The sequence below is a fragment of the Elephantulus edwardii genome, unplaced genomic scaffold (genome assembly GCF_000299155.1).
Source record: "Elephantulus edwardii isolate Elephantulus edwardi_28Jun2011 unplaced genomic scaffold, EleEdw1.0 scaffold00195, whole genome shotgun sequence".
Taxonomy (NCBI): domain Eukaryota; kingdom Metazoa; phylum Chordata; class Mammalia; order Macroscelidea; family Macroscelididae; genus Elephantulus; species Elephantulus edwardii.
In genome coordinates, this window is record NW_006399945.1 from 2,638,477 (window position 1) to 2,663,862 (window position 25,386).

At 37.6% G+C, this 25,386-nt stretch overlaps 1 protein-coding gene across 2 annotated transcripts in view; it reads left to right on the plus strand.

The window, feature by feature from the left end:
- KAT6A (K(lysine) acetyltransferase 6A) overlaps window positions 1–25,386 on the plus strand; it is a 180,508-nt gene that overhangs the window by 141,902 nt on the left and 13,220 nt on the right. For both annotated transcript variants that reach the window (XM_006896993.1, XM_006896992.1), the window contains 6 exons: window positions 3,277–3,418; window positions 6,202–6,363; window positions 7,447–7,540; window positions 10,014–10,245; window positions 11,288–11,495; window positions 13,413–14,018. In XM_006896993.1, the coding sequence (XP_006897055.1) occupies window positions 3,277–3,418; window positions 6,202–6,363; window positions 7,447–7,540; window positions 10,014–10,245; window positions 11,288–11,495; window positions 13,413–14,018 (1,444 nt within the window). The remainder of the gene's footprint in view (window positions 1–3,276; window positions 3,419–6,201; window positions 6,364–7,446; window positions 7,541–10,013; window positions 10,246–11,287; window positions 11,496–13,412; window positions 14,019–25,386) is intronic.

Sequence of the window (25,386 nt, forward strand, 5' to 3'; positions counted from 1 at the left end):
GAAAAGTATAGAACATTTCTTTGAGACACAATAAAAGACCTAAATAATTGGAGAGAAAAGAGACCCAACTAAGCAAAGCATTTGTAAAACAAAAATGAAGTGGGAGGCATAGCACTCCCTGACCCTCAAAACCCACTAAACAGTGGTAGTAACCAAAACAGCATGGTGCTGGTATAATGACAGGCACATATACCAATGGAAAAGAATTGAGAACCCAGAAATGAAGCACTCTATCTGTGGTCAGCTGATATTTGACAAGCAAATAAAATCAATCAAATCGGGCAGTGACAACTTCTTCAACAAATGGTGCTGACAAAACTGAATTACTACCTGCAGAAAGCTGAAACAGGATCCACATCTTACACCATACACAAAAATTAAGTCAAGGTGGATGGTAAAGCCCCAAACCATAAAATTCCTAAGAGATGAACTGGGATCAAGTTTAAAAGGCCTAGTCTACAGAATAAAGAGACTGCCAAATACAACCAGAAATGCACAATGTGGAGAGGATAAAACTGGTGAATGGGACCTTCTAAAGATTAAATCCCGGTGTGCATAAAAAAACTTTTCCCATAGGGTAAAAAGAAAACCTAACAACTGGGAACAAACATTTGGCAATGCCATTTCAGACAAGGGTCTCAAAACAAAAGTTTATGAGACAACATAATACTCCTGGGCCTCCACAAGAAAAAGATGGATAGCCCAATTACAACATGGACAAAAGACATGGCATGACTTCACATAGGAAGAGATTTGAATGGCCAACAGATGCATGAAGAGATGCTCAAAATTACTGGTAATCAGAGATGCAAATCAAAACCACAGTGAGATACCATCTCACCCAGTAGTGAAGGGAAGGGATGAATTCCCATTTCAGGAGTCCAGGAGGAGACCTTCACCCACCCCGTGAGCCTAGCCAGGATTCAGCCTTGAACAGGAATTATTAACTCTAGAAGTAAATATGGGGATCATAAAAGCTCTCAGCCTTAGGAGTAGAGTAAACTACGAGGAGCCAGCCAGTCTCCAAGACCCCCAACCTTATTGGGGTAGAGGTGAATAATTAACAAAGTTACGAGCCCCTTGAAAAGCTGCTCATGAAGCACAGGTGGGAGGGGGCAAATGAGATAAGCCCGCCAATCAGAAACCGGCCATGTGGCCTAGTATTTCAACCACCAGTTGCATTCCCTATGACCCCGCCCTGAGTGGATGACATCAAAACAGCCATATAAACAAGAGATGGGTGGGATCTAGGTTTCTAACTTCCCCCTGCATGCAGTGTTGTTATGGGAGGGGGGAGGGGGGAACGGAGGGCTCTCTAGAGAAATAAACGCGTTCATTGTATATTGCAGACATGGGTCGAACTCATTTCGGTGCATTTTCGTTGGGCTTAACAGTAGCAGTGGCAAAGTTTAGTAGTAAATTTAGTAATAACTGTTGGAGAGGATGTGGAGAGGTGGGAACTCTCATACATTGTTGGTGGGGTTATAAATGGCACAACCACTCTGGAAGGCAGTTTGTTTATTTCCTTAAAAAGTTAAACATAGAAATTCCATATGACCCAGCTATTCCACTACTAGGACTATAGCCCAAGGAAATTAGAACTAAGACACAAATGGAGATTTATACAAATGGAGATTTATTCGTAGTCTTTTTACCATCACAAGAACATGGAAAGAGGCCAAATATCCTACCACAACTGAATGGATTTGAGAAACTGTGTTACATTCATTCACATAATGAAATACTATGCAGCACCCAGGAGCAATGATTTAGAAAAATACTACATAACTTGGGAGAGATTGGAGAGCATTATGCTGTGTGAACTAAATCACATAAGGCAAATAGTGCATAAGACCATTGTTGTAAAAATGAACGAAAATTAGTAAAACGTGTGGAAACCCAAGGGGCAAAGGGGTGGGAGCAGAAGGGGGAGGTTGATAAGTATGCACAGTTTGGTGGGTGGAGGGAGAAGGTGAAGGAAATCAGGAGGATCCAGGTGAAAAGATGAGGTAGTGATGGACAGGGCCCAGTGGCAATTAATTTTATAGAATATAATGCATGGGAATGATTGTATGAAACGCAATATGAGTGAAAAACAATTTTTTTTAAAAAAACAAAAAAGACTATAGCCTTCAATAGTATACTGTAGAGATTATATCTTAGTGTCAAGAAAATGAAAATCCTCTCATCTGGATCACTAGGCAACATTATGATAGATGGAGAAATGATTGAAGTTGTCAGTACTTTTATTTTGCTTGGGATCCACAATAAACACACATTGTAACAGCAGTCAAGAAGTCAAAGGATGTGTTGCATTGGGTAATCCTGCTGTCAAAACCTCTTCAAATGCTAAAGACTGTTAAGACACTAATGTTCACCTGACTCATGCTGTAGTGTTTTTAGTTGGTTCATATGAATGTGAAAGTTGAACAGTGAATAAGACAACCAAAAAAGAATCAGTGCCTTTGATTTATCGTGTTAGTGACGAGTATTGAGTATTCCTTGTTCTGTCAAAAGAACAACCCTGCCCTGGAGTTAAGTCTTTCCAGTGTACTCAGTAGAGGTAAGAATAGTGATACTTTGCCTCACATAATTTAGGCAACATGTCAAGAAGCACCAGTCCTTGAAAAAAAAAAGATACCAGGTTGGGAAAATTAGAAAGTCAACAAAAGATAAGAAGACCCTTTCATAAACTGACACACTGACTGCAACAGTAGGCTTCAGCATGGTGAGGATCTTGAGGATGGTCCAACATGGGGCAATCTGTTGTTTATAGGGTCGCTATGAGTCATAGTTGACTAGATAGGACCTAAAAGCAACAACATGTACCTTTATGTACTCAGCATAGAGCCTTGTACACAGTGAATATTGAATAAAGATGTATTGCCTAAAAGTAAACAAGCGCAAAGGAAGGGAACAAGAAAGGAAAGAAATGTAACTTGCTAAAATCTCTACTTACTGATATATATGAAAATGAGCTATATGTTTTCCTTATTGGAGCATTTTAAAGAGAAAGTAAGATTTTTATGTTTGTCAAGAATACGTTTTAAGAAGCCTGGGGAATATTATTTCAATAGAAAGATTACTGAACTTGGTACCCTGATTTTTCAGCTGTGGCACCTTGCTGTGAATTAGTTTGGCGGTGGAGCCCATGTTAGCCCATCTTGAAGACGCTTCCTCCAACTGACTAATAGGAACTAAGATATGTATGTTCTTCATGATAAGCTCTACAAATATAAAGTCCTATCTCTTTTTTTTTTTAATTTTTATTTACAGACTACCTAAATTATATCTTTGTGAATTTTGTCTAAAATATATGAAAAGTAGAACTATTCTACAGCAGCACATGAAGAAATGTGGTTGGTTCCATCCTCCTGCTAATGAAATTTACCGAAAGAATAACATTTCTGTCTTTGAGGTAAGGTAGAAGATATGTAGTAATTGTCTTCCTTTGTATTTAAAATAAAGTGCCTTCCTACTGCATTCATCTGAGCAACTTTTTTTAAAAATGAAAATGTTATTTTTTGTTCCCTTACTGTTGAACCAGGTAATCAGCTATATTGTGAAACAGAGTTGTACCAACCCAAATAATGCCAAAATTGACAAGCTACACTTCAAAAAAATTGTTCTGTATTTCACTAAATTGAAGGCATTTGTGATGCTTACCTATTATTTTATGTACCATTAAAAAGAAAGCTAATTATAATTTGTGAAACTTCACTTGATTATAAACACCAGCAGATTTGATACACGTTAAATTTTGTTAGAGTTCCTGCATGACACAAACCATTAAGCACTCAATTACTAGCTTAAAGGTTGGTAGTTCAAATCCCCCAGGGATGCCTCCGAAGACAGGCCTGATGATTTCCTTCTGAAAAGTCACAGCCTTGAAACTCTTCTGTACACACTTGAGTCAGAATCTGCTAACAACAGCAATGTGTAATTAAAAACATCTTTGAATCTATTGAATATAATGCTTTCTTAGAAGAATTTCTGTTATTTTGTTTAGTAGTATTTAATGTTCAAAATGTCTTTAATAGCTTTAATAAATTTTAATATACTTCCTGAAATTCATGGTTATATTATGACTTACAAGACATCTGTGTCTCTATTATTTGTGGCAGTTTTTAATTCTTAGATATTGGTGTAAGTGCCACGTCTTTGTTAAATACCTGCTTTTTGCTCAGCTGTGTTAATTACTGCAATGATAGAAATTCAAGTCTTCAGGATCCTTTCAGTCCATCACTTTCCTGGCTGCCCTAAGACTTTGTTTCAAATGAGGAATAGAAGAATCTTCATCTAGGATGGCGAGAGATTATTGTTGTTGTTAGGTGCTGTTGTGTTGACTTTGACTCATTGAAGCCCAGTATACAATAGAGTGAAACTTTGTCCTATCTTATACCATCCTCACAGTCTCTACTGTATTTAAGCTCATTTTTGCAATCACTTTGTCAATCTACCTCATTGACAATCTTTTCCTTCATTGTCCCTCAACTTTTCCAAGCATGTTACTCCTATGTAGGGATTGGGCCTTCCTAACAACGTGCCCATAGTTTGTGAGATGAAGTCTACCATTCTTGTTTCTAAGGAACATTCTGTCTATGGTAATAGTGTAAAATACACCCTAGAATGATAATGGTATAAAACACTATTTCAAGGGGGAGCTCTGGTGGCCTAGTGGTAAGAAGCTGTACTGCAATACCAAAGGTATACAGTTCGAATCCACCAGATGCTCTGCCGGAGGAGGAGGGACAATTTTCTCCTGTACCAGTCAGATCTGATTTGACTGTACATGCACAAATCACTCAAATTCATTGTCACAGAATACAGGACAAGGTACATCTCTCAGCTTTCTGAAAAAAAAAAAAAAAATACTATTTCAGAATACCCAGGGAGTAAATTATTTCTCAACCTAAGCCCATATTAGCATATATTTTTAAAGACGTTACAGTAAGTCACTTCTGTTGGTTAGTGAGTGCCAGACAGTGCCTGAGTCTAATGTGGGCTTCCACTGGTATATTCATAGATGAACAAGCTGCAGCAACTCTTAAGAAGACAGACGAGTCAGAGGCAGGATAGTTTAGAGCACATTGAGTCTAAGAAATAACCCATTTGCCAGATTACTACTTAAGGAACCTGCTTAGGGTTTCTCATTGGTTACAGTTAACACTTGTTCAGGCAACTTTATTGGAGGTGAAGCTGGTTCTGGCAATCAGAAGACATTGCTTCAGACTGCTGGCAGATATTAGATAGTTGTTCTACTTTGTTTTACCTAATAAATGTGTTTTAGAGGGAGATTGCATGTAAGTCTTGGTTTTGTTTAATATTTTTTAAAAATTAGAGCAGCTGGCCATCCAAAAGACTTCTGAGAATAATTTTTTTCTTTTAATGAAAGCAAAAAGTACTGTTTTAAAAACAGATTAATACTTCCTCCGTGTAGTTAATTTTTAAAGTATACACTGGACCAATAGGCAACATCATGATGGATGGAGAAGAGATTGAAACTGTCAAAAGCTTCATCTTGCTTAGATCCACAATTAGCATCCTAGGTACCAGCAGTAAGGAAATAAGGAGACACACTGCACTGGAAAAATCTGCAGTTAGGGACATCTCCAAATTACTGAGAAGTAATGATGTCAGTTTGAGGCCTCAGGTGCATCTGATTCAGATTATAGTCTTTTCAGTCACTTGCTATACGTCTGAGAGCTAGACCGTGAATAAGGATGACAGTAAAAGAATTGACATGTTTGAGCTGTGGTGTTGGAGAAGAGCACTGAACATTTTATGGACAGTCTTAGAGAGTGTACAGCTGGACTACTCTTTGGAGGCAAGAAAGATGAGGCTTTGCCTCATCTATTTAGAGCATGCTGCTAGGAGGTGCTATTCCTTGAAGAAGGACATGATGCTGGGAAGGGTGGAGGGTCTGCAACAGAGAGGAAGACCCTCAACCAGCTGGATTGACTTCGGTGACTGCTGCAATGGGCTTTTGTGTCAGAAAGTGTGAGGATGGCACAGGATAGAACAGGATTCACATCTTTTGTTTGTAGGGTCACAATGTACTCAGTGACACCTAACAATAACAATGCTTCCAGGTTCGAGTGTGTTCTCATCACTGACTTGAACTATGAACTTGTAATTGTAGTATTCTTCAACCAAAGAGACACCTTATTGCCCACTTTTTGTTCTTTTTCTCCCCACTAGGTTGATGGGAATGTGAGTACCATTTATTGTCAGAACCTGTGTCTCTTGGCAAAGCTGTTTCTGGACCATAAAACACTCTATTATGACGTGGAGCCATTTCTTTTTTATGTATTAACGCAGAATGATGTCAAGGGCTGCCACCTTGTTGGCTACTTTTCTAAAGTAAGTTTGTCAACTTACATCCTGTTTGAATTCATGTGGGAATCTGAGATAGTCTTTACTGGATCTCAGTAGACAATAACATTTTCTGGGTGCTATCTAGCCTTTTGGAAAGAAACAATAGGAAAATTAAGAAATTTAAGTGAGTTTTAGAAGGTGCCTAGTAACATTTAACAGGCTATTCTCCTAGGAACATGAACTAGTGGTTAATACTCAGGAGGGAAAGTTTCAGAATGACTTTTAGTCCCATGGTAATGATGGTAGAACTGTGAAATAAACACAGTCATTACCTGGCCAAGTTTTTTCTCATCTTAAATATTCTCTTCCTAATTTGAATTTTAGGAATAGAAAAGGAAGCCTTTTTTAAAATTAAAAAATATTTCCTTTCTTTTGTAAATCTACCATTCCATTCTCTTGGACAAAAAGGAAAAACATTGCCGTTTAAAAGCAACATTTAAAAATGTGTTTTTATCTAAGTAATACTCAGAGAAAAATGTAAAATATAAGTGTGATATATAGGAATCTGTCTACCTTTAGTAATTTAATAGGATTTCAATTACATTGCCTAATTTGTAAAAACATGTTTGTTCCCATCATTTCAGGCTTATTTTCTATAAAGTTAGGCATGACTAATTAGCAGACAGAACTATATTCTCTTTAGCACCAGAGCAGTAAATAAAAGAAATACTGAAATACTTGACAGATCTTTTCATTTGTATAATGAAACACTGATTTGTCGTTAACTGCTTTCCAGATGTATTGGGACTTTGATTCCTATACTGATCTTGAACATTAACATACTGTTTTTGAATTACCAGTAGTACTGGATGACATAATTTTATTTTATATTTTAATTTTCCTGGAATAACTGCTTTGTGGGTAATGATAGTGACTTAACACTGTCTTATCTTTCCCCAGGGAAGTTTGGTGGGTTTGTGGGTTTTTTTCCTTGATGTACATTGCCATTCCCAAAGGATCAGGGCTGTGGTTGAGACTATTAGTCTTTGTTTCTTACTAATGAGCAATACTATCCACTCTTACTATACTGTTATTTTTTAACTTGGTTTCTATTTTTTTTTCTTTCAGGAAAAGCACTGCCAACAGAAATACAATGTTTCCTGTATAATGATTCTTCCACAGTACCAGCGTAAGGGCTATGGCAGATTTCTCATCGATTTCAGTAAGGATTGCATTAACATATTTTCTCATTATCTCTTCCTGTGGATTGTTTGTTGTTGTTGTTATGTTCGGTAGAGTCACTTTCGACTCAGCATTCCTCTGTACAACAGCTCTGAAGCCTGCCCTGTCCTGAGCCAGTCCCAGTGACTCGACACATCTACCCTCATTGATTGTCCCAGTTGCTGTATCAATCCATTTCATCCGGGTATACATTAAAAACAATTTATAAACAATTTATTAGTTGCTAGTGTGTTTTGCCATGTTTCTGTGGGTTAGTTGTTGTTGTTGATTGCCTTCAAGTCAAGCATGACTCATAGCAACCATATGAACAAAAGGCCAGAAGCCCCTCTACAACGATTGACATTTATCAAAATTTATATAGAGTTTCCAGAGGCATGTTGTTTAGGAAGTGGATGCCACTTATGTATGTTATTGATGTTATGGTTAGACATGAATTATTTTTAAATAGCAGATAAGAAATTCCAGTTTTGTTTGTTCTATAGTAAATACCTTATAAATATTAATTTTAAATGGAAGTAGGTTTTATGAAGCAGTTCTTCCTGACAAAAACACAGATGTTAAAAACACTGTGTAAAAAAAAAAAAACACAAAACACTGTGTAACTACTTAAATGAGTACTAGTTAAGTATAAAGAAGAGAGAAAAGAAGTACAGAACTTGCCCTATATTATATTCTATCCAATTATCTGAGAAAATGTATGCGTCATATTTTTGGTTATAAGCACTACCTTGTGGTTTAAACAAAACAGCAATACAGTTTAATTTTCTTTTGTTTTAGAGTAAAGATCCAGGAAATAACAGTATTATCTAAATTTAATAGTTAAAACTAATGATTCCAAAGGGGTCATCATAGAACTTAACTGTTTTAAGTATTGCCAGCCATGCTTAGAAAGTTAAATACGTGTACGTATTAACTTTACATAGGTTATAAAATAATTGAGAGACTATATTCCTAGGACGGTAGTATAAAATGATAGTTAAAAGCATTCACTTAGAAAGAAAGGCAGACAACCCAAAATATAAAAACAGATATAAAAGAGAGAACATGAATAGAGGCTTCATCAAAGAAAATATTCTGATGGCCAGCCAATATCATCAGCTATTATGATAACAACAACTCAGTGCCAGCAAGTCAGAACTGACTCATAGCTGACCTTCCAGTAGGTTTTCAAAGACTGTAAATCCCGTGGAAGGAGACTACCCATCTCTCTCAAAACAGCTGGTGGATTCCAACTGCCTGCCTTTGTGTTGGCTGCACAGCTCTGTATCCATTAGACCACCAGAGGCCCCTCATTAGCTATTGTTACTAAGTACTGCTGCGTCTGAACTCTCAGCTGCATTTTAGTGGGTTTTTCTACATTACCAGTTCTCTTAAATAGCTTCTACATTTTCCTTTAATAAAAATATCTTCTACCATTTCCATGTTCAGTATTCATCTTTAGAATTTATGCCTCTTTCTCCTTTGTTACCAAGAGTTGAAAAGGACAAAGTAATGCCCTCATATGCTCACAGTGCCACTCACTCTCACATTGGCATTCTTTCTTACCAAAAGTTGGATTTTTATTTGATCATTGTGGGGAGAACTTTGGCTGAAATGAAAAGCTTTAATCTAATCATTCACCTTCTTAAAATCTTTCATTGCTTGCTGTCTTGTCTGAACCTACTCAGCCTGACCCTCCAGTGGTTTCCTGAACCTGTAAATCACCCATGAAGAGATTTCTTATCTTTCTCTCTTAGTCTCTAGTGGATTCAAACCATCAGAGAGACACTGTTACTAGCACAGTTTCCTATAGGCCACCTAAACAGAGCTCACTTTTATTAGTATTGCACAAAAGCCAATTCATTTGTATTTTTCAGTTTGGGTATGGCTGTTGCCATCTAGTGGTCTAAGTAAAACATGCAGTGATGGATTGTTGGGTCCCTCCTCCCGCATAGTACATTGAAATAAAAATCATTATGGATGTAATCTTACTAATCTAACCTCTTAACATAAAGTGATGTTTTTCTTCTTCTTCTTGTGTACCATCGAATTGGATTCGACTGGCACAGGAGGAGATTGCCCCTCCTTCTCCAGCAGAGCATCTAGTGGATTCAAATCCTGCACCTTTGTGATTGCAACACAGCTTTTTGCCACTAGGCCACCAAAGCTCTCTTTTAAGTGATGCTTTTTAACAGTTTGTATTTTAACAAGTTGTTTTATGTTAACCAAAGAACTAACCTAAAAGTTCAGTAATTATGCAAATTATGGAATCTTTCTATAATCTACTAGAGAGAAATTTTGTTCTTTTTTTCCTTTGAAATAAGTATTTCCTCTAATTCTTGGATTGATTTGGGGGGAGGTGGTTGTCTTGGTTTTAGTTGTTATTTTGGGTTTGTTTGGTTTGTTGTTTTTTTTTTTTTTTTAAATCAAGCTCTTAAACTTTCTGACTTATTTGTGTGTTGGGTTTTCTATAGGTTACTTATTATCAAAACGTGAAGGCCAAGCAGGATCTCCAGAGAAACCGTTATCTGATCTAGGTCGTCTTTCCTACATGGCCTATTGGAAAAGTGTAATATTGGAGTGCCTTTATCATCAAAATGACAAACAGATTAGCATTAAGAAGTTAAGCAAGTTGACTGGAATCTGCCCCCAAGACATTACTTCCACGCTCCACCACCTACGAATGCTGGACTTCCGTAGTGACCAGTGAGTATTATATACATTAATGCGTTTTTAAAAATGAATAAATAAATAAATGGGAGTGTTTGGGATTCACTTACTGGTGAAAATATATTTACTAATAGAAATGATGTACTTAGTGATCCTGAGACATCATTTTCTTTTCTAAACTCTTTGATACTATTGACCATATGACTTTTGAAACAATGTCATTAAGTAAAATACTCCCATAATGCAAAGTGAAATTAGATAGGTTCAAAAAAAGGCACTGCTTACTGTTGACTAGAGTATTTGGGAAATGTTCCCAAAGAAAAATGGCATTTGAGCTAGAGAGGAGAAGAATAGAAGAGAGTGAGGAGGAGGAAAATAGCAGAGATTCTAGAAGGTGAGACAGTGATGTTATTGTGCGCTGTCAAATTGGAGCCCACCCATAGCTGATCCTCTAAAGAGTTTTCAGAGGCAGTTAATCGCATGGGAGGAGATGGCCCATTTTTGTCCCACCAAGCTACTAGTGGATTTAAATCATGTACCTTGGATCCCCAGGGCAACTTCTTACCAGTTGGCCCCCAGAGAATCCTGTGAGGCAAGAGGGGGGTAAAATTAACTTAATCCAGTGCTGTAGTTTATTGTTGTTCATGTTAGGTGCTGCTGATCTAGCTAGTCAGTGACTCTATACACAACAGAATGGATCATTGCCTAGTCTAGCAGTAGTTTACTATGAAAAGTATCTCCTGACTGTCATGCTTGGAAAATTTAGCAAAAGAGAAGAAGATCCTCAGTGAGATGGATTGGCACAGTGATTGCAGTAGATTCAAATATGCCAGATAATGAGGACCGCACAGGATAGGACAGTGTTCAAATCTGTTGTTTGTAGGGTCACTATGAGTCATATTTGACAGCACCCAACAACAACATCAGGTGGTAACATAATTCCTTATTTTCTTTGGGAGGCTTTTAATGAAAAACTCTATTATCATTTCATAATATTTTCTAGCTTTTCTATATCCATTTTCATTTTTATATGTACCATGTACTTTGTTGCTTGCTATAAACTCTTCTTTGGTTCCAGATTTGTGATTATCCGCCGGGAAAAACTTATCCAGGATCACATGGCAAAGCTTCAGCTGAATTTGCGACCTGTAGATGTCGATCCAGAATGTTTACGCTGGACTCCTGTTATAGTCTCCAACTCTGTTGTTTCAGAGGAGGAAGATGACGAGGCTGACGAAGGAGAAAATGAAGAGCCACAGTGTCAGGAAAGAGACTTAGATACCAGTGTAAGGGCATGAGTAGTCTCTTTTTTTTATTTAAATATATATATATATATTTTTTATAACTACATATATATTTATGTGTAAGGGGAATTTGTGATTATTCTATCTTTTCAAGAAAAATTCATATTAGAATTTGAGTCATTTTCAACAGTAAAAATAGAAAGACTGAATCTTGTTTATTATATATGGTTCATTATTGTTGTTGATATGTGCCATCAAGTCGCCTGCATCCCATAGTGACCCTGTGTACAGCAGTCTGAATCTTGTCCTGTCCAGAGCCAGTCTCATTAATTCCTACATACCAGCCCCCCATTACCCCAGTCACTGTATCAATCCATCTCATCCGAGGTCTTCCTCTCCTGTACTGTCCCTCCACCCTTCCAAGCATGATGTCCTTTTCCAAGGACCAGTCTCTCCTACCCACATGCCCAAAGTATGTGAGACAGAGCTTCAAATTCCTAGCCTCCAAGGAGAAACTGAGTTTCATCCTCTCTAAGACAGACCTATTTTGTTTTCTTGGTGGTCCATGGTATGTTCAGAACTCTTCTCCAGCATCACAAGTCCTAGACATCAATTCTTCTTCTGTCATCCTTAGTCTTATCACATTTACTTATGACTAAGTGTTACTAGAATGCTTTGAAGAACTGTTGGTTCAAGTAAATGAATAACCATTAATAAGTGCTTGCCCTCTGGAACTTATCCAGTAGATAAATAGGATATAAAACATTGGAATCTGCTCCCATAAAGATTATAGACTAGAAAACTATATAGGATAGTTTTACTTTTTCATATGGGGTAGTCATGAGTTGAAATTAAACACAATGGCTTCTTTGAAGGTCACTGGGGGAGCCCAGATCATTTTCATTTGACTACTAATTTGAAGACTGGCATTTTAAACCTACCTAGCAGTACCATAGAAGGTAGACCTCTGTGGATGAAGCAAGTTGCTTCCGTAAAGATATAGGCAAGAATGCTCCATGGGGCAGTTCTACTCTGTAATGCGTGGGGTGAGCATAAGGTAAGTTGAAATTTAACACCAGCTGTGGCAAAGGGGTAGTTCTACTTATCTGAATGCTAACTAAAAAAATGAGCTGATTTAATTTGATATTTAGTGGAACTAAACATGGATTTTTCTCAAGACAGAAGGTTAAGGAAATCATATAAATGTGTATGTTTTCTAATAGAGTGCTAAATAGTTACTGGGTATATACAGTTGGCTTTAATCTATTTAGGGTTCATTGGAGACTGCTCCATTGTAAATTTTCCAATAATTTTCCTTCATTTGATATTCTTTTCTTACCCCTACCTTTTTAAAGCAGTATTTTCAGTCTTTTAAAATCTGTGTCTTTGAAAAGTATGAAACATTTAGTGTACCTCTTTAATATAATTTAATTTCCAAAATGAAATTAAATGCTCAGTAAAAATTAGTCTTACTTAAAAAGTAATTACAGCAGTTTATTTCCTTATCCACAATGCTTTTTTTAAAACCATTTTGTTGAGGTCCTTCTGTTTGTTCTCTGCTTCTAAATTTATGTGTCTAAGAAATTTGGTAAATTATCTCCTGTAATATTTGTACAAACTAATTTACTATTCATTTCACTTACTGAACTAATATGGTGGTTAAGAGCCCTAATTCTGTAGTCACTCTGCCTAGCTCTCTTTGCTATCTTCTTTATTTACTATTGTGTGACCTTGAGTCAAGGTCACACACCTGGCTTTTTATGATACAAATATACAAAAAAGAATACTTACATAGTGATTGTTATAAAAATAACAGCTCCTAACATACAAGAAATAGTCATGCTAATGATTAATAATTTCATTTTTCAAAAGTTTCTTTTTTTTATCTTAGGCATTAAAGTGGTTACAACCAAGTAAGACTGAACAATTCACTGAAACTGTTTTATTTTCTCAAATCAGGTGGGCAAGTCAGTGTCTCGGGAAAACAAAGAACAAGATTCATATTCTTTAATGGAAAGTGAAAAGAAAAGAGAAGTTACAGCTCCAGCCAATTCAACACGTTTGAACAAGCAAATCCTTCCCCGGGATGGTCTTCCTGCAAATAGTCAGCCATCTCGGAGAGGCCGGTGGGGGAGGAAAACCAAAAAACCCCAGGAACATTTTAGTGATAAAGATTCAAAACTGCTTTTGGAAGAAACATCATCAATCCCTCAGGAACAATATAGAGAATGTGAGGAAAAATCAGAAATATCCCAAGAGCAATACACTGAAAATGAGGAGGCATTGGCAGTCTCTCAGGAGAAGCCAAGCCATGATGGGAAGCTAGACATTCCCAAAAGAAGACTTAGTGAAGGGATGGAGCTGTGGCGAGGACAGTTAAAGAAAAGCCCTGAAGCTTTGAAGTGCAGGTTACCTGAAGGAAATGATAGACTGACTCGTCGCTATAGTGATGGAGACAGGGCTCTCCTCCGGGGCTTCAGTGAAAGTAGTGAGGAAGAGGAAGATCCAGAAAGTCCTCGGTCCACCTCACCACCCATTCTTACAAAGCCCACATTGAAAAGAAAGGTACTGTCTTTCTTTTACATGTCTTTCCTTCCAACAGTTGCTAATAGACCTTGGTTATATCTTAGCAGTCTGATAAAGTAAAATTATAAATTCTTAATGTGCTAAGAATTTTTTTAAAATTAAAAATCTATCTTACACTGGTTACTTATAAGTTCTGTATACATTGTTTATATATTCCATATACACCAGATCTTTCCCATTTCCTCAACTCACCCCTCCAGCCACCCATCAAATTGTGTGACACTATGATTATACCCCCTGCCCATCCTCCCCCCGTGCCTCCCCCCATTAGATCCTCATGCATGTTTTACTATTTATCTATTTCTACAATAATGGTCTTATATAATGGTCTTATATAGTATTTGTCCTTATGGGACTGAGTTCACTTAGCATAATGCTCATAATGTTTCAGTCCCTCAAGTTAGGTAGTGATTTACAGAATCATTGCTCCTGTGTGCTGCATAGTATTCCATCGTGTAAATGTACCATAATTTCTCATTTCATTCAATTGTGGTTGGACATTTGGGCTGTTTCCATGTTCTTGCAATGGTGAATCATGATGCTAAGAACATTGGTGTACAGGTCTCCATTTGTGCCTCAGTTCTTGTTTTCTCGGGGTATATTCTAAGCATTGGAATAGCTGGGTCATATAGAACTTCTGTGTTCAGCTTTCTGAGAAACACCAAACTGCCTTCCAGAGTGGTTGTCCCAATTTACTGTCCCACCAGCAATGTATAAGAGTTCCCTAAACGTCAGGCTTCAGTACACTGTGGGTTATGACCTTCCCAATGAATAACTGAAATATGTGTATGACTTCATAAGAATCAATTTAAAAATCATCTTATTTAAGGGTTGGCAGTTTTATAACCTACTGATTTAAAGTTCAAACCATGACTTAAAATATTTTAAGGATGCACACATTAAAAAAGGAAGGTAGTTATAGTGATGCCTTCTATTGGGGAGCTCTGGTGGCATAGTCTGTAGGGAGTTATACTGCTGATCGAAAGGTGGCACCTCTGTAGCTGTTCGAATCCACTAGCATCTCTGTGGGAGAAATATGGGCATGTGATCACAGCCTCTGAAAACCCACTGGAGGGTCAGTTACAAGTTGGGTCCAACTCAATGGCAGTGAATTGATTTGAGAGAATAAAGCCCCTCTTCTGTTCACATATATTCTTATTTTCCTTTACACTCTCTCTCTTCTGCTCACACACTTTTCTAGTAGTTTGACTTACCCTTGTTTTAAAAATATTTTCTAAGCTATGTTTAATCATCTTGAGTTTGAAGGACAGCCAGTTTATTATACATCTGTGTGATGGCAATAATGCAGTCTGTTAAACTGCACACCAGAAAATCCCAGGCGGTGTTATTAAACTTGATGTTTTGCCACAAGCCAGTCTACTTAGCCATACTGAAGTATGTAGGCTCCCTAGATGAACTGCCTTCTAGTAGTTAGGAGACAGTTTTCATCCAAGCAAATTTAGCCTTTCAATATTAGGGCCTTGTTTAAATTTTTAAAATAAGTTTTTTACCTTAGATGTTTTAGATTTACAGAACTTTGCAAAGATAATACATAATGCAGCCTGATATTAAGGCAGTTATTTCAAAAGTAAAATCATTAACCTCTTAATATTACTAATTGAGCTCTGGTTGCCTAATGGCGAGAAGCTGCACTGTAATCTTGAAGGCACACAGTTTGAGGCGACCAGCTGCTCCACAGGAGAAGGATGGGCAGTCTCCTCCTGTGTGATTAACTGCATCGGAAAACCTACTGGAGAGTCAACTGTACAATACACAACAACAATATTACTATCGTCCTTTTAATTATGCAGAGTCCTTTGGTAGCCTAGTAGGTAGAGTTGCATTGCCAACCCAAAGGAAGGTAGTTTGAATCCACTAGCTGCCCTGAGGAAGAAAGACGGCCAGTCTCTTCTCTGAAAACCTACCAGACAGTCAGCTGTGAGTTGGTTCTGACTTGTTGGCAATGAAAGAGAGAAAGTTACTGTGATATATTTGTTTCAGCTAATGAACCATTATTTTCAACTAATGTCTATGTTTCATTCATATTTCCTCAGTTTTCCATCATAGTTTTGTCTAATCCAGTATTTCAATCAAGATAATCACATTGCATTTAGCAGTCATGTCTCATTAGTTTGCTCTTGGTTGTGACAGTTTCTTGAACTTTCCTTGTTTTTTATGACTATAACAGTTTTAAAGATTATTGGGCAGTAATTTTCTTTTTGTACTAGAATGAGATAATGTGTTCTGGAAAATTAGACCACAGAGGTAAAGTATCATTGTTATAGCAAAAAGAATTGCTATCAGTATGACTTAAGACTCTTGATGTTACCCTTAATCATCTTATTTGGTGTTAGTGTTCATCAGGTTTCTCCACTTTACTGTCATTTTGTAAAAAATCTTTTTCCTATACTGTACTCTATGAAAAGAAGTCACCATTATGCACAGCCACACTAAGATATGAAGAGTTATGCTCCCCCCCCCTTAAAAATAGACCATCTACATAACATATTCATAATTCTGCATAGGAAGTTTGTTCTACCTGATATATTTATTCAATCATCTATCAATATCAACATTGTGCCTTGAGTTATATATCTAGAAATACTACTTTATTTGACTTGCAGTGACATTGTTCCAGCTTTGGCCAAGAACTCATTCTGTTTCATTCCATCATTATGCAGGTTGTTGCTTTGCTTTGTTTGAACTCTTATTATTTGACACTATGAGACATTCCAGGTTCATCTTATGTATTTCCTGCCCCTGTCCTAGGATTAGTCAGTTCTGTTAGGAGCTTCAGGTGATTTTTTTTTTTAATCTGAAGGAAATTAGAAAATGTTCTTTTCTACTTGGAATACTAGTAAATTTGGAGTAGAGGAAAATTGAGCATAGAGCACTCACTCTATTATTTGTTGCATAACTTTGAAAAAAATTATCTTAGCCATTCTACAACACTCTTCTCTAGTGCCACAACTCAAAGGCATCGATCCCTCTTCAATCATTGGCCAGCTCTCTGATGCATAGCAAGTAATTGTGAAGACCATGGCCTGGATCAGGCACAGCTTAGTCTCTGTGTTGACATTGTTGCTCTTCAGTACCCTAGAGAGATCTCTGACAATACATTTTCCCAATGCAGTTCGTCTTTTAATTTCTTGGCTGCTGGTAGTGTTGATTGTAGAGCCAAGCAAACTGAAGCTGTCAACAATCTCAATCTCTTCACCATCCATCATGATGCTACCAGTCAGCCCAGTGGTGAGAATCTTTGTTTTCTTGATATTGAGCTTCAATCCATATTGATAACTACAGTCCTTGGCCTTCTTGCAGCAGATGCCTCATGTCCTCCTTCATTTCCACCACCAAGGTTGTAATATCTGCATAATGCAGGTTGTTGATAAATCTTCCTCCAGTCCTAATAACACATTCCTCCTCATAAAGTCCAGCCTCCCGAATGGTCTATTTTGCATACAGATTGAAAAGGTTTGGAGATAGGCTGCATCCCTGACACCTACCTACCTTTCCTGATCCTGTGCCATGCAGTATTTCCCTACTCTGTTCTGACTACTGCTTTGTGATCCAAGTATAGGTTTCACATGAGCTCAGTTAAATGTTCGGGGATACCCGTTCTTCTCAAGGTCAGCCACAATTTGTTGCAGTCCACAGAGTCAAAAGCCTTTGCAGTGAAACACAGAGAAGACATTCCTGTTACTCTTTGCTTTCAGCCAAGATCCCCCTAACATTGGTTATGATGTCCTTAGTACCAATGACCTCTTCTAAACCCAGCTTGCACATCTGGCAGTTGTCTGCTGATGTACTGTTCCAGTGGTTTTTGGATAATCCAGCAGGATCTTGCTTGAATGTTATTAGTGATATTGTTTGATGATTATCACTCTCTGTTCAGTCATCTTTTTTGGGAATGGGGATAAATATAGATCTCTTTCAGTCAGTCGGACAGGTAGTTGTCCTCCAAATTGCATGGCAGAACCTGGTGAGCATTTCCAGGACAGCATCTATTTACTGAAATATGTCAGTTGGTATTCCATCAATTGCTGGGGCCTTGTTTTTTGCCAGTTCCTTCTGAGCAGCTTGAACTTCTTCCTTCAGCATTTGTTTTATGAAATTCTTCTGTGTTAGCCAATTCCTTCTGGTATAGTGACTCTGTGTACTCCTTTCATTTTCTTTTCATGCTTTTTGAGTCATTTGACATTCTGCCCTCAGCATCCTTAAGTTTTGCAACTTGAGACTTAAATTTGTTCTTCAGTTCCTTCAGCTTACGAAATGTTGAGCAAGTTCATCCCTTTTGATTTTCCAACTCTAGCTCTTGGCACATTTCAACACATTGCTTTGTCTTTTTAAGCTGCCCATTGAAACTGTCTGTTCAGCTCTTTAACTTCTTGATTTCTTCCCTTTGCTTTGATGTTTGAGCATTCTTGTTAAGAGGGGCTGTTCCTGGAAAGTGGCATCATACTTGGAAAGGTAGAAGATCATTAATGAGAGGAAAGCAGGAGTGGCATTCACTTCCTAAACAACATGCCTCTGGAAAATCTGTGAATTTTGTGAAATGTCGATAGTTATAGAAAGGCTTTGGGCCTTTGTTCATAGGGTCGTTATGAGTTGTGCTTGACTCAGTGGCCATCAACAACAAAAATGACAATCCTCAAAAAGGTAGATTAACACAGTGACTGCAGCAGTGGACTCAAATGTGTCAGAGATGGTAAGGATAGGATAGGGTTCAGATTTGTTGTTCATAGGGTCACTATAAGTTGTAGAAAATTGGAACAGACCCATCACAAAGGAAGAAAGTCAACAAGTTGTTAAAATACTCTTAGCCAAAAAAACCCCTCTTGGCCCAGATATCTTCCCAGTAAATTCTACCAAGCATTCAGAGAAAAGCTGGCCTTAGTTCTACTAAAACTACTTGAGAATGTAGAAAAAGATTAAATACTCCAGAACATGCTATAAAGCATGCAAAACCCTGATGCCAAAACCACACAAAGAAACCACTCTATAAGAAAATTGCAGACTAGTGTCCCTTAGGAAGATAGGTGAAAGAATTAGCAGCCAAATCCTAGTCAGTAGAATCAACATCATGTTAAAAAAGTGGGATTCATACCAGATATGTAGGGATAGTTCAACATTAACAAAACAATCAGTGTAATACACCACATCAATAAAACAATGGAAAAGAGCTTCATGATCATCTCTGTTGGTGAAGAAAAGGCATTTGGCATAATTCAAGACTCATTTCTGATAAAAATCCTATTTAAACAAAGTTGGATTAGAGGAAAAAAGTCTGTCAATATAATTAAAATCATATATACAAAACCAATGGCTGACATTAATCTAAATGGAGAGAAATTTAAGACATTCCTCTAGTGAACAGGATTCAGACAAAGGTAGTTTATCACCATTCTTAAGCAGTTTTGTATTGGAAGTCCTATCCAGAACAAGAGGCCAAAAAAGGGAAAGAAGCAGCATCCAAATTGGCAAAGCAGTAAAACCATCTCTATTTGCAGATGTTATGTTCCTGTGTCTGTATATGTTATTGTTGTTAGGTGCTGTCAAGTAAAGTCTGACCCATAGTGACCTTGTGAACAACAGATCAGAACCCTGACCTATCCTGAGCCAATCCCACTATCTCTTAAATGTCTTTCCCTATTTACCCCAGTTACTTTGTCAGTCCATCTCATGCAGAGTCTTCCTCTCTTGCACTGTTCCTCCACCCTTCCAAACATGTTATCTTTTTTCTTAGGACTGGTCTCTCCTGGCATTATGTCCAAAGTATGTGAGCCAAAGCTTCAGATACCTTGCCTTCAATGATCAGCTTAGTTTCACCCTCTGTAGGGTAATAAAAATCCTGTTTGTTCTCTTGGTCATCTATAGTATGTTCAGTGCTCTTCTTCACCATCACAACTCAAAGACACTGATTCTTACATCATCCTTAGTCATTGTCCAACTCTCTGATGTGTAACGAGTAATTGCGAAGACCATGGCCAGATTAGATGCACCTTAGTCTGTAGACTTGACATTGTTCTTCAGCACTATGGAGAGGTCCATGACAGCACATTTTCCCCATTCAATTCGTCTTTTGATTTACTGGCTGCTGGTGCCAAGAGTGTTGCTTGTGGGACCAAGCAAACGGAAGTTTTTAACAATTTCAGTATCTTCTCCATCTATCATGGTGCTGTCAGTTTGCTTGCCCAGTGGTGAGAATCTCTGTTTTCTTGATGTTGAGCTTCAATCCATATTGAAGACTGTATTCATTGACCTTCTGCAGCAAACACTAGTTCTCCAGTTTCAGTAAGCGAGGTTGTGTCATCTGCATAAAACAGATTGTTGATGAGACTCTTTCCTATCCTGATAACACATTCCTCCTCAGAGCCCAGCCTCCCAAATGATTTGTGCTACATACAGATTGAAAAGTTATGGCGATAGTATGCATACCTGACTCACTTCTTTTCTTGATTTTGAACTATGCTATGTTTCCTTGCTCTGTTCTAAAGACGGCCCCTGTTCTAAGTATAGGTTTCACATGAGCACTGTCATGTGTTCTGAGATTCCCATTCTTCTAAAGATTAGCCACAATTTGTTGTGATCTACAGAGCAGGTTTTAGGAGACTATAACTCACATGGTGAGATATTGCCCGTCTTTCTCAGCATGACAGCTAGAAGGTTAGAATTGCTAGCGAAGCGCCATATTTGGATTGCTGCCCCACCAGAGCACCTTGCCATTTATACTAGTAGCCACCCAAAAGATTTAGGAATAAATCTTAACCAGAGATACAAAAGACTTATACAGAGAAAACTACAAAATATACTACAGTGGCAGGGAAATCTCATGCTCATGGATCATAAATTGCTTCTAAAAGCAATTTACAGAAATAATTCTTTTCCAATCCAGATACCATTACCATTTTTTACAGAGATTTTTTTAAAAATCACGAACTTCATATGAAAAGGAGAGAAACCATGTGATTTTGCAGAAGATAAATGAAGTATGAAGCCTTACCACATCCTAAGATTCATAAGATAATCTAGACAACCACAGTAATCAGGATGTATTGGTACTGGTACACAAACCAATGAAAGAAACTTGAGAATTCAGAAATAAATCCTATGGGCAGTTAGTCTTTGAAAGAAAGAGGAAATTATTAAGTGGAAGAAAGACTGCCACTTTAACAGATGGTATTAGCAAAACTAAATATCTATTTGCAGAAAATTAAAACACCCCCATACTTCATACCATATATAAAAACTAAATCAAAACGTTGAAGTTAGGCATAAAGCATAAAACTATGTGGTGGTGGTGGTGTTACGTGCCATAGAGTTGAGTATGACTCATATAGCAGATCTGAACCCTGTTCTATCCTGTGCTATCCTCACAATCTCTTACAGACTCACATTTGTTGCTGCAGTCATTGTGTCAGTCCACCTGGTTGAGGATTTTCTCTCCTTCACTGACCATCCACCTTTCCAACTACGATGTCCCTTTCCTTGCAACAGGGCCAAAATATGTGAGATGAAGCTTTATCACTTTTGCCTCCAACAAACAATCTGGCTGCACCTTATCCAAGACATACTTGTTTATTCTGTTGGCAGTCAGCAGGATATCTAGTACTCTTCTCCAGTACCACATTTCAAAGACATCATTTCATCTCTCTTCCTTAGTCATTATCGAGCTCTCAGCAGCATAGCAAGTGATGGAAAACAGCATTGCCTGAAACAAGCACAACTTGTTCCTCAAACTGACATTATTGCCCCTCAATAATTTGGAGAGACCTTCCCAGTGCAATATATTTCCTGATCTCCTGACTTCCAGTATCAAGTCTATTGATTGTGGATCTAAGTAAGATGAATTCATTGACAGTTTCAGCCTTTCCCATGTCTATTATGATGTTACCTATCAGTCAAGTGGTGAGAAATTTTTTCCTTGACATTGAGATGTAGTCTACATTGAAGGTTGTAGTCTTTAACATTCTATAGCAAATGCTCTAAGTCCTCACTTCCAGCAAGCAAGGTTCTGTCATCTGCATAACGAAGGTTATTGATAAGTCTTCCTCCAATCCTTCTGCAACATTTTTCCTCAGAGTCCAGCTTCTTGAATAATTTGCTCAGCATGCAGATTAAATAAGAATGGAGAAAGGATACAAGCCTGACACACACTTTTCGTAATTTTAAACTATGTAATGCTTCCTTGCTCTGTTCACACAATAGTGTCAAGGTATAGGTTTTACACAAGTGTGGTTAACTGTTCTGGGATTCCCATTCTTCTCAAGGTTAGCCATAATTTGCTGTTGTCCACACAGTCAAATGTCTTTGCATAGTCAATGTAACATAAATAGACTGATATTTTTGCTTTTAGACAGGATCTATCTGATATCAGTAGTGATATTTCTGTGCCATGCCTCTTCTAAATCCAGCATGAATGTCTGGCTGGCTGTTCTAGCCATTTTTTAACGATGCTCAGCAGTATTTTGTTTGCATGTACTGTTAATGGTATTGTTTGATAATTTCCACATTTTGTTGAATAACCTTTTTTGGGAAGGGAACAAATGTGAATCTCAACTGTCATTCAAATTTCTTGGCATCAACTGATGAGCACATCCAGGGTTGCACATGTCATTTGAAACATGTTGTTGGCATCCCATTGATACCTTGGGCCTTACTTTTTGCCAGTGCCTTCAAGTGCAACTTGAACTTCATTACCATTGGCTCTTGACATATGGTACTTCTTGAAATATTTCAGTATGATTCAGTCTTTTTGATACACTGATTCTGTGTATTCCCTCCATCTTCTTTGATGTTTCTTGTATCATTCAAAACTTTACCTATAGCATCTCTAAGTATTGCAACTTGAGGCTTAGATTTGTTTTTCAGTTTGAGAAATACTGAGCGAGTTCTTCCCCTTTCATTCTCCAATACTAAGTATCTGCACATTCCATTAAGTAGTTTACTTTGTCTTCCTGAGCTTCCCTTTAAAATCTTCTGTTCTGCTCTTTTATTTCAGCATCTTTTCCATCTATTTTGGCTTCTCAGCTCTCTAGTGCAATTTTCAGGGTTTCTTGTGACATCCATTTTGGTTTTTCTTTCTTCTCTGTCTTTGTAATGACCTTTTACTCTTGAGATCCTAGATGTAACCCCACAACTCATCTGGGCTTCTATCATTAATGTTCAGTCTGTCAAACCTATTCTTAAGATGATTTTGAAATTCAGGTATGATAGACTCAAGGTTGTATTTTCTTTCTCATGGACTTGTTTTAATTTCTTTCAGCTTCAATTTGAACTTACACATGAATAATTGATAATCTGTTCCATAGTTAACACCTGGCCTAGTTTTGACTGTTGACTTTGAGCTTCTCTAACAGTTATCTACAGATGTAGTCAAATTTTATTCCAGTGCAGATCATCAAAGAAGAAAATGGGCAACTTCAGGAGCATTAAGCATAAATGGATTATGAAATATAACTCAAAATGCACAATCAATAGAGGAGAAATTAGACAATTGCAATCTCCTAAAGATTAAGTCCTTATGTGCATCAAGAAAATTCTCAAAAGGAGTGAAAAGAGAACCTATAGACTGGGCAAAACATATTTATCAATGCCCATGTAACATACATAGCCCTTCTCTCCAGAATTTATAGAAAACTTATAACATCTCAACAAGAAAAAGACGACTCAGTTACAAAACAAGCAGAAGATATGAATAGACACTTCACCAGAGAAGACATTCAGATGACCAACAAACACAGGAAGAAATCCTCAAGATCATTTAACTGTTCTCTCTCTTAATTGACCTTGAGTTGGAACTGATTCATAGCTGATCCTCCAGTGGGTTTTCAGAGGCTGTAAATTGCATTGGAGTTGATGCTCCATCTTTCTGCCACTGAGCACTTATTGAATTCAAAACTTTTTGAGTACTTTTGAGTTGACAGTGCAACTCCTTACCACTCAATCACCAGAGCTCCCTTATTAACTGTTAGAGAGATGCTAATTAAACCAACAATGAGATATCATTCCCTTAAGCAACAATAGCAGTTTTCAGTGATTCATCCAACAAATGCTGATAAGAGTGTGGAGAGATTGGAATCTCATACACTCTTCTGGTGGGAATGTAAAATGGTGCTAATCCTATTTAAAGTACTTGAGCGCTTTGAGCTGTGACACAAATGACATGCTCATTGAGGCATTATTTACAGGAGCATAGTTTGAAACAATGCACCTGTCCCTCAACAACTCATCACAAATGGGAGTATTACAACATAGAGGACTTTAGAACAGACTATGTTGAGTGATTTAAATCAGGAACAAAAGGACTGGAAGCGCAATTTCTTTATTGTTATCGCGTACCTTCAACTCAGATCCAACTCACTAACCCATGGGAAGAGATTACCCAGTGTTCTCTTGTGGAGCAGCTGGTGGATTTGAACCACATGCCTTTGAATTGGCAGTGCAACTCCTTACCGCTAAGTCAGTAGAACTCCCTAATAAAAAGGCTAAGGAAAAGATTTGCACACAAGATCAATTATAGAGGGTTACCCAGGGATAGAAAGAAAAGAGAGTACAAATTGTAAATGGATAAGTTCCGTGAAGAGAAAGACAATACGAGACAAAGGGTTGATTGGACATTGTAATGATACTACTTCAAGGTAGATAGTGCTATAAAATGTGAATAATTGAGTGAAAAGTCAGTTGTCATTTTTGTTAGGTGCCATCAAGTTGACCTGCCCTGTCCTGTGCCAGCCTCATGATCATCTTGAGCCCATTGTCAATCCATCTTCTTGAGATACTTTCTTTGTCTTCTGATCCCCCTACCTTTTCCAGCCTGATAATTTTTTTTTTTTTTTAGTACTGACCTCCAGTAGTAGACACACACACACACACAAGGTTATTATCCTAGGGAAAGTTGAGGATCAGCTCAAAAGAGGAAGACCTTCAATGAGCAGGACTGACACAGTGACTGCAACAATGAGTTTAAACATGTAGTACTGTGAGCACGGTGTAGGACCACATAGTTTTGCTCTATTGTTGATAGGGTGGTTGCTGTGAGTTAGCGTTAACTGAAAGACAACTAGTAACAACAATGAGTCATTGAAAGTGTTAGGTCAGTTTGATTGCAAAGTTTTGTGTAATATGACAGATTTAATTTTTCATTGCTTCATTAATGCCAAGTAAATATTAGCTCTATATTGCCACATTTCACTTTAACTTTTATTGATTTCTCATGAAAATAGCTTAAACACAATGTAGATTGTGAGGACAGTGCTGATCAGACAAGGGTTTGATCTCCAAGGCAACAGACAACAGCCATAATTCTGTACATTTAAAAATTTTTAATAGAAGTGATGTTGTTGTT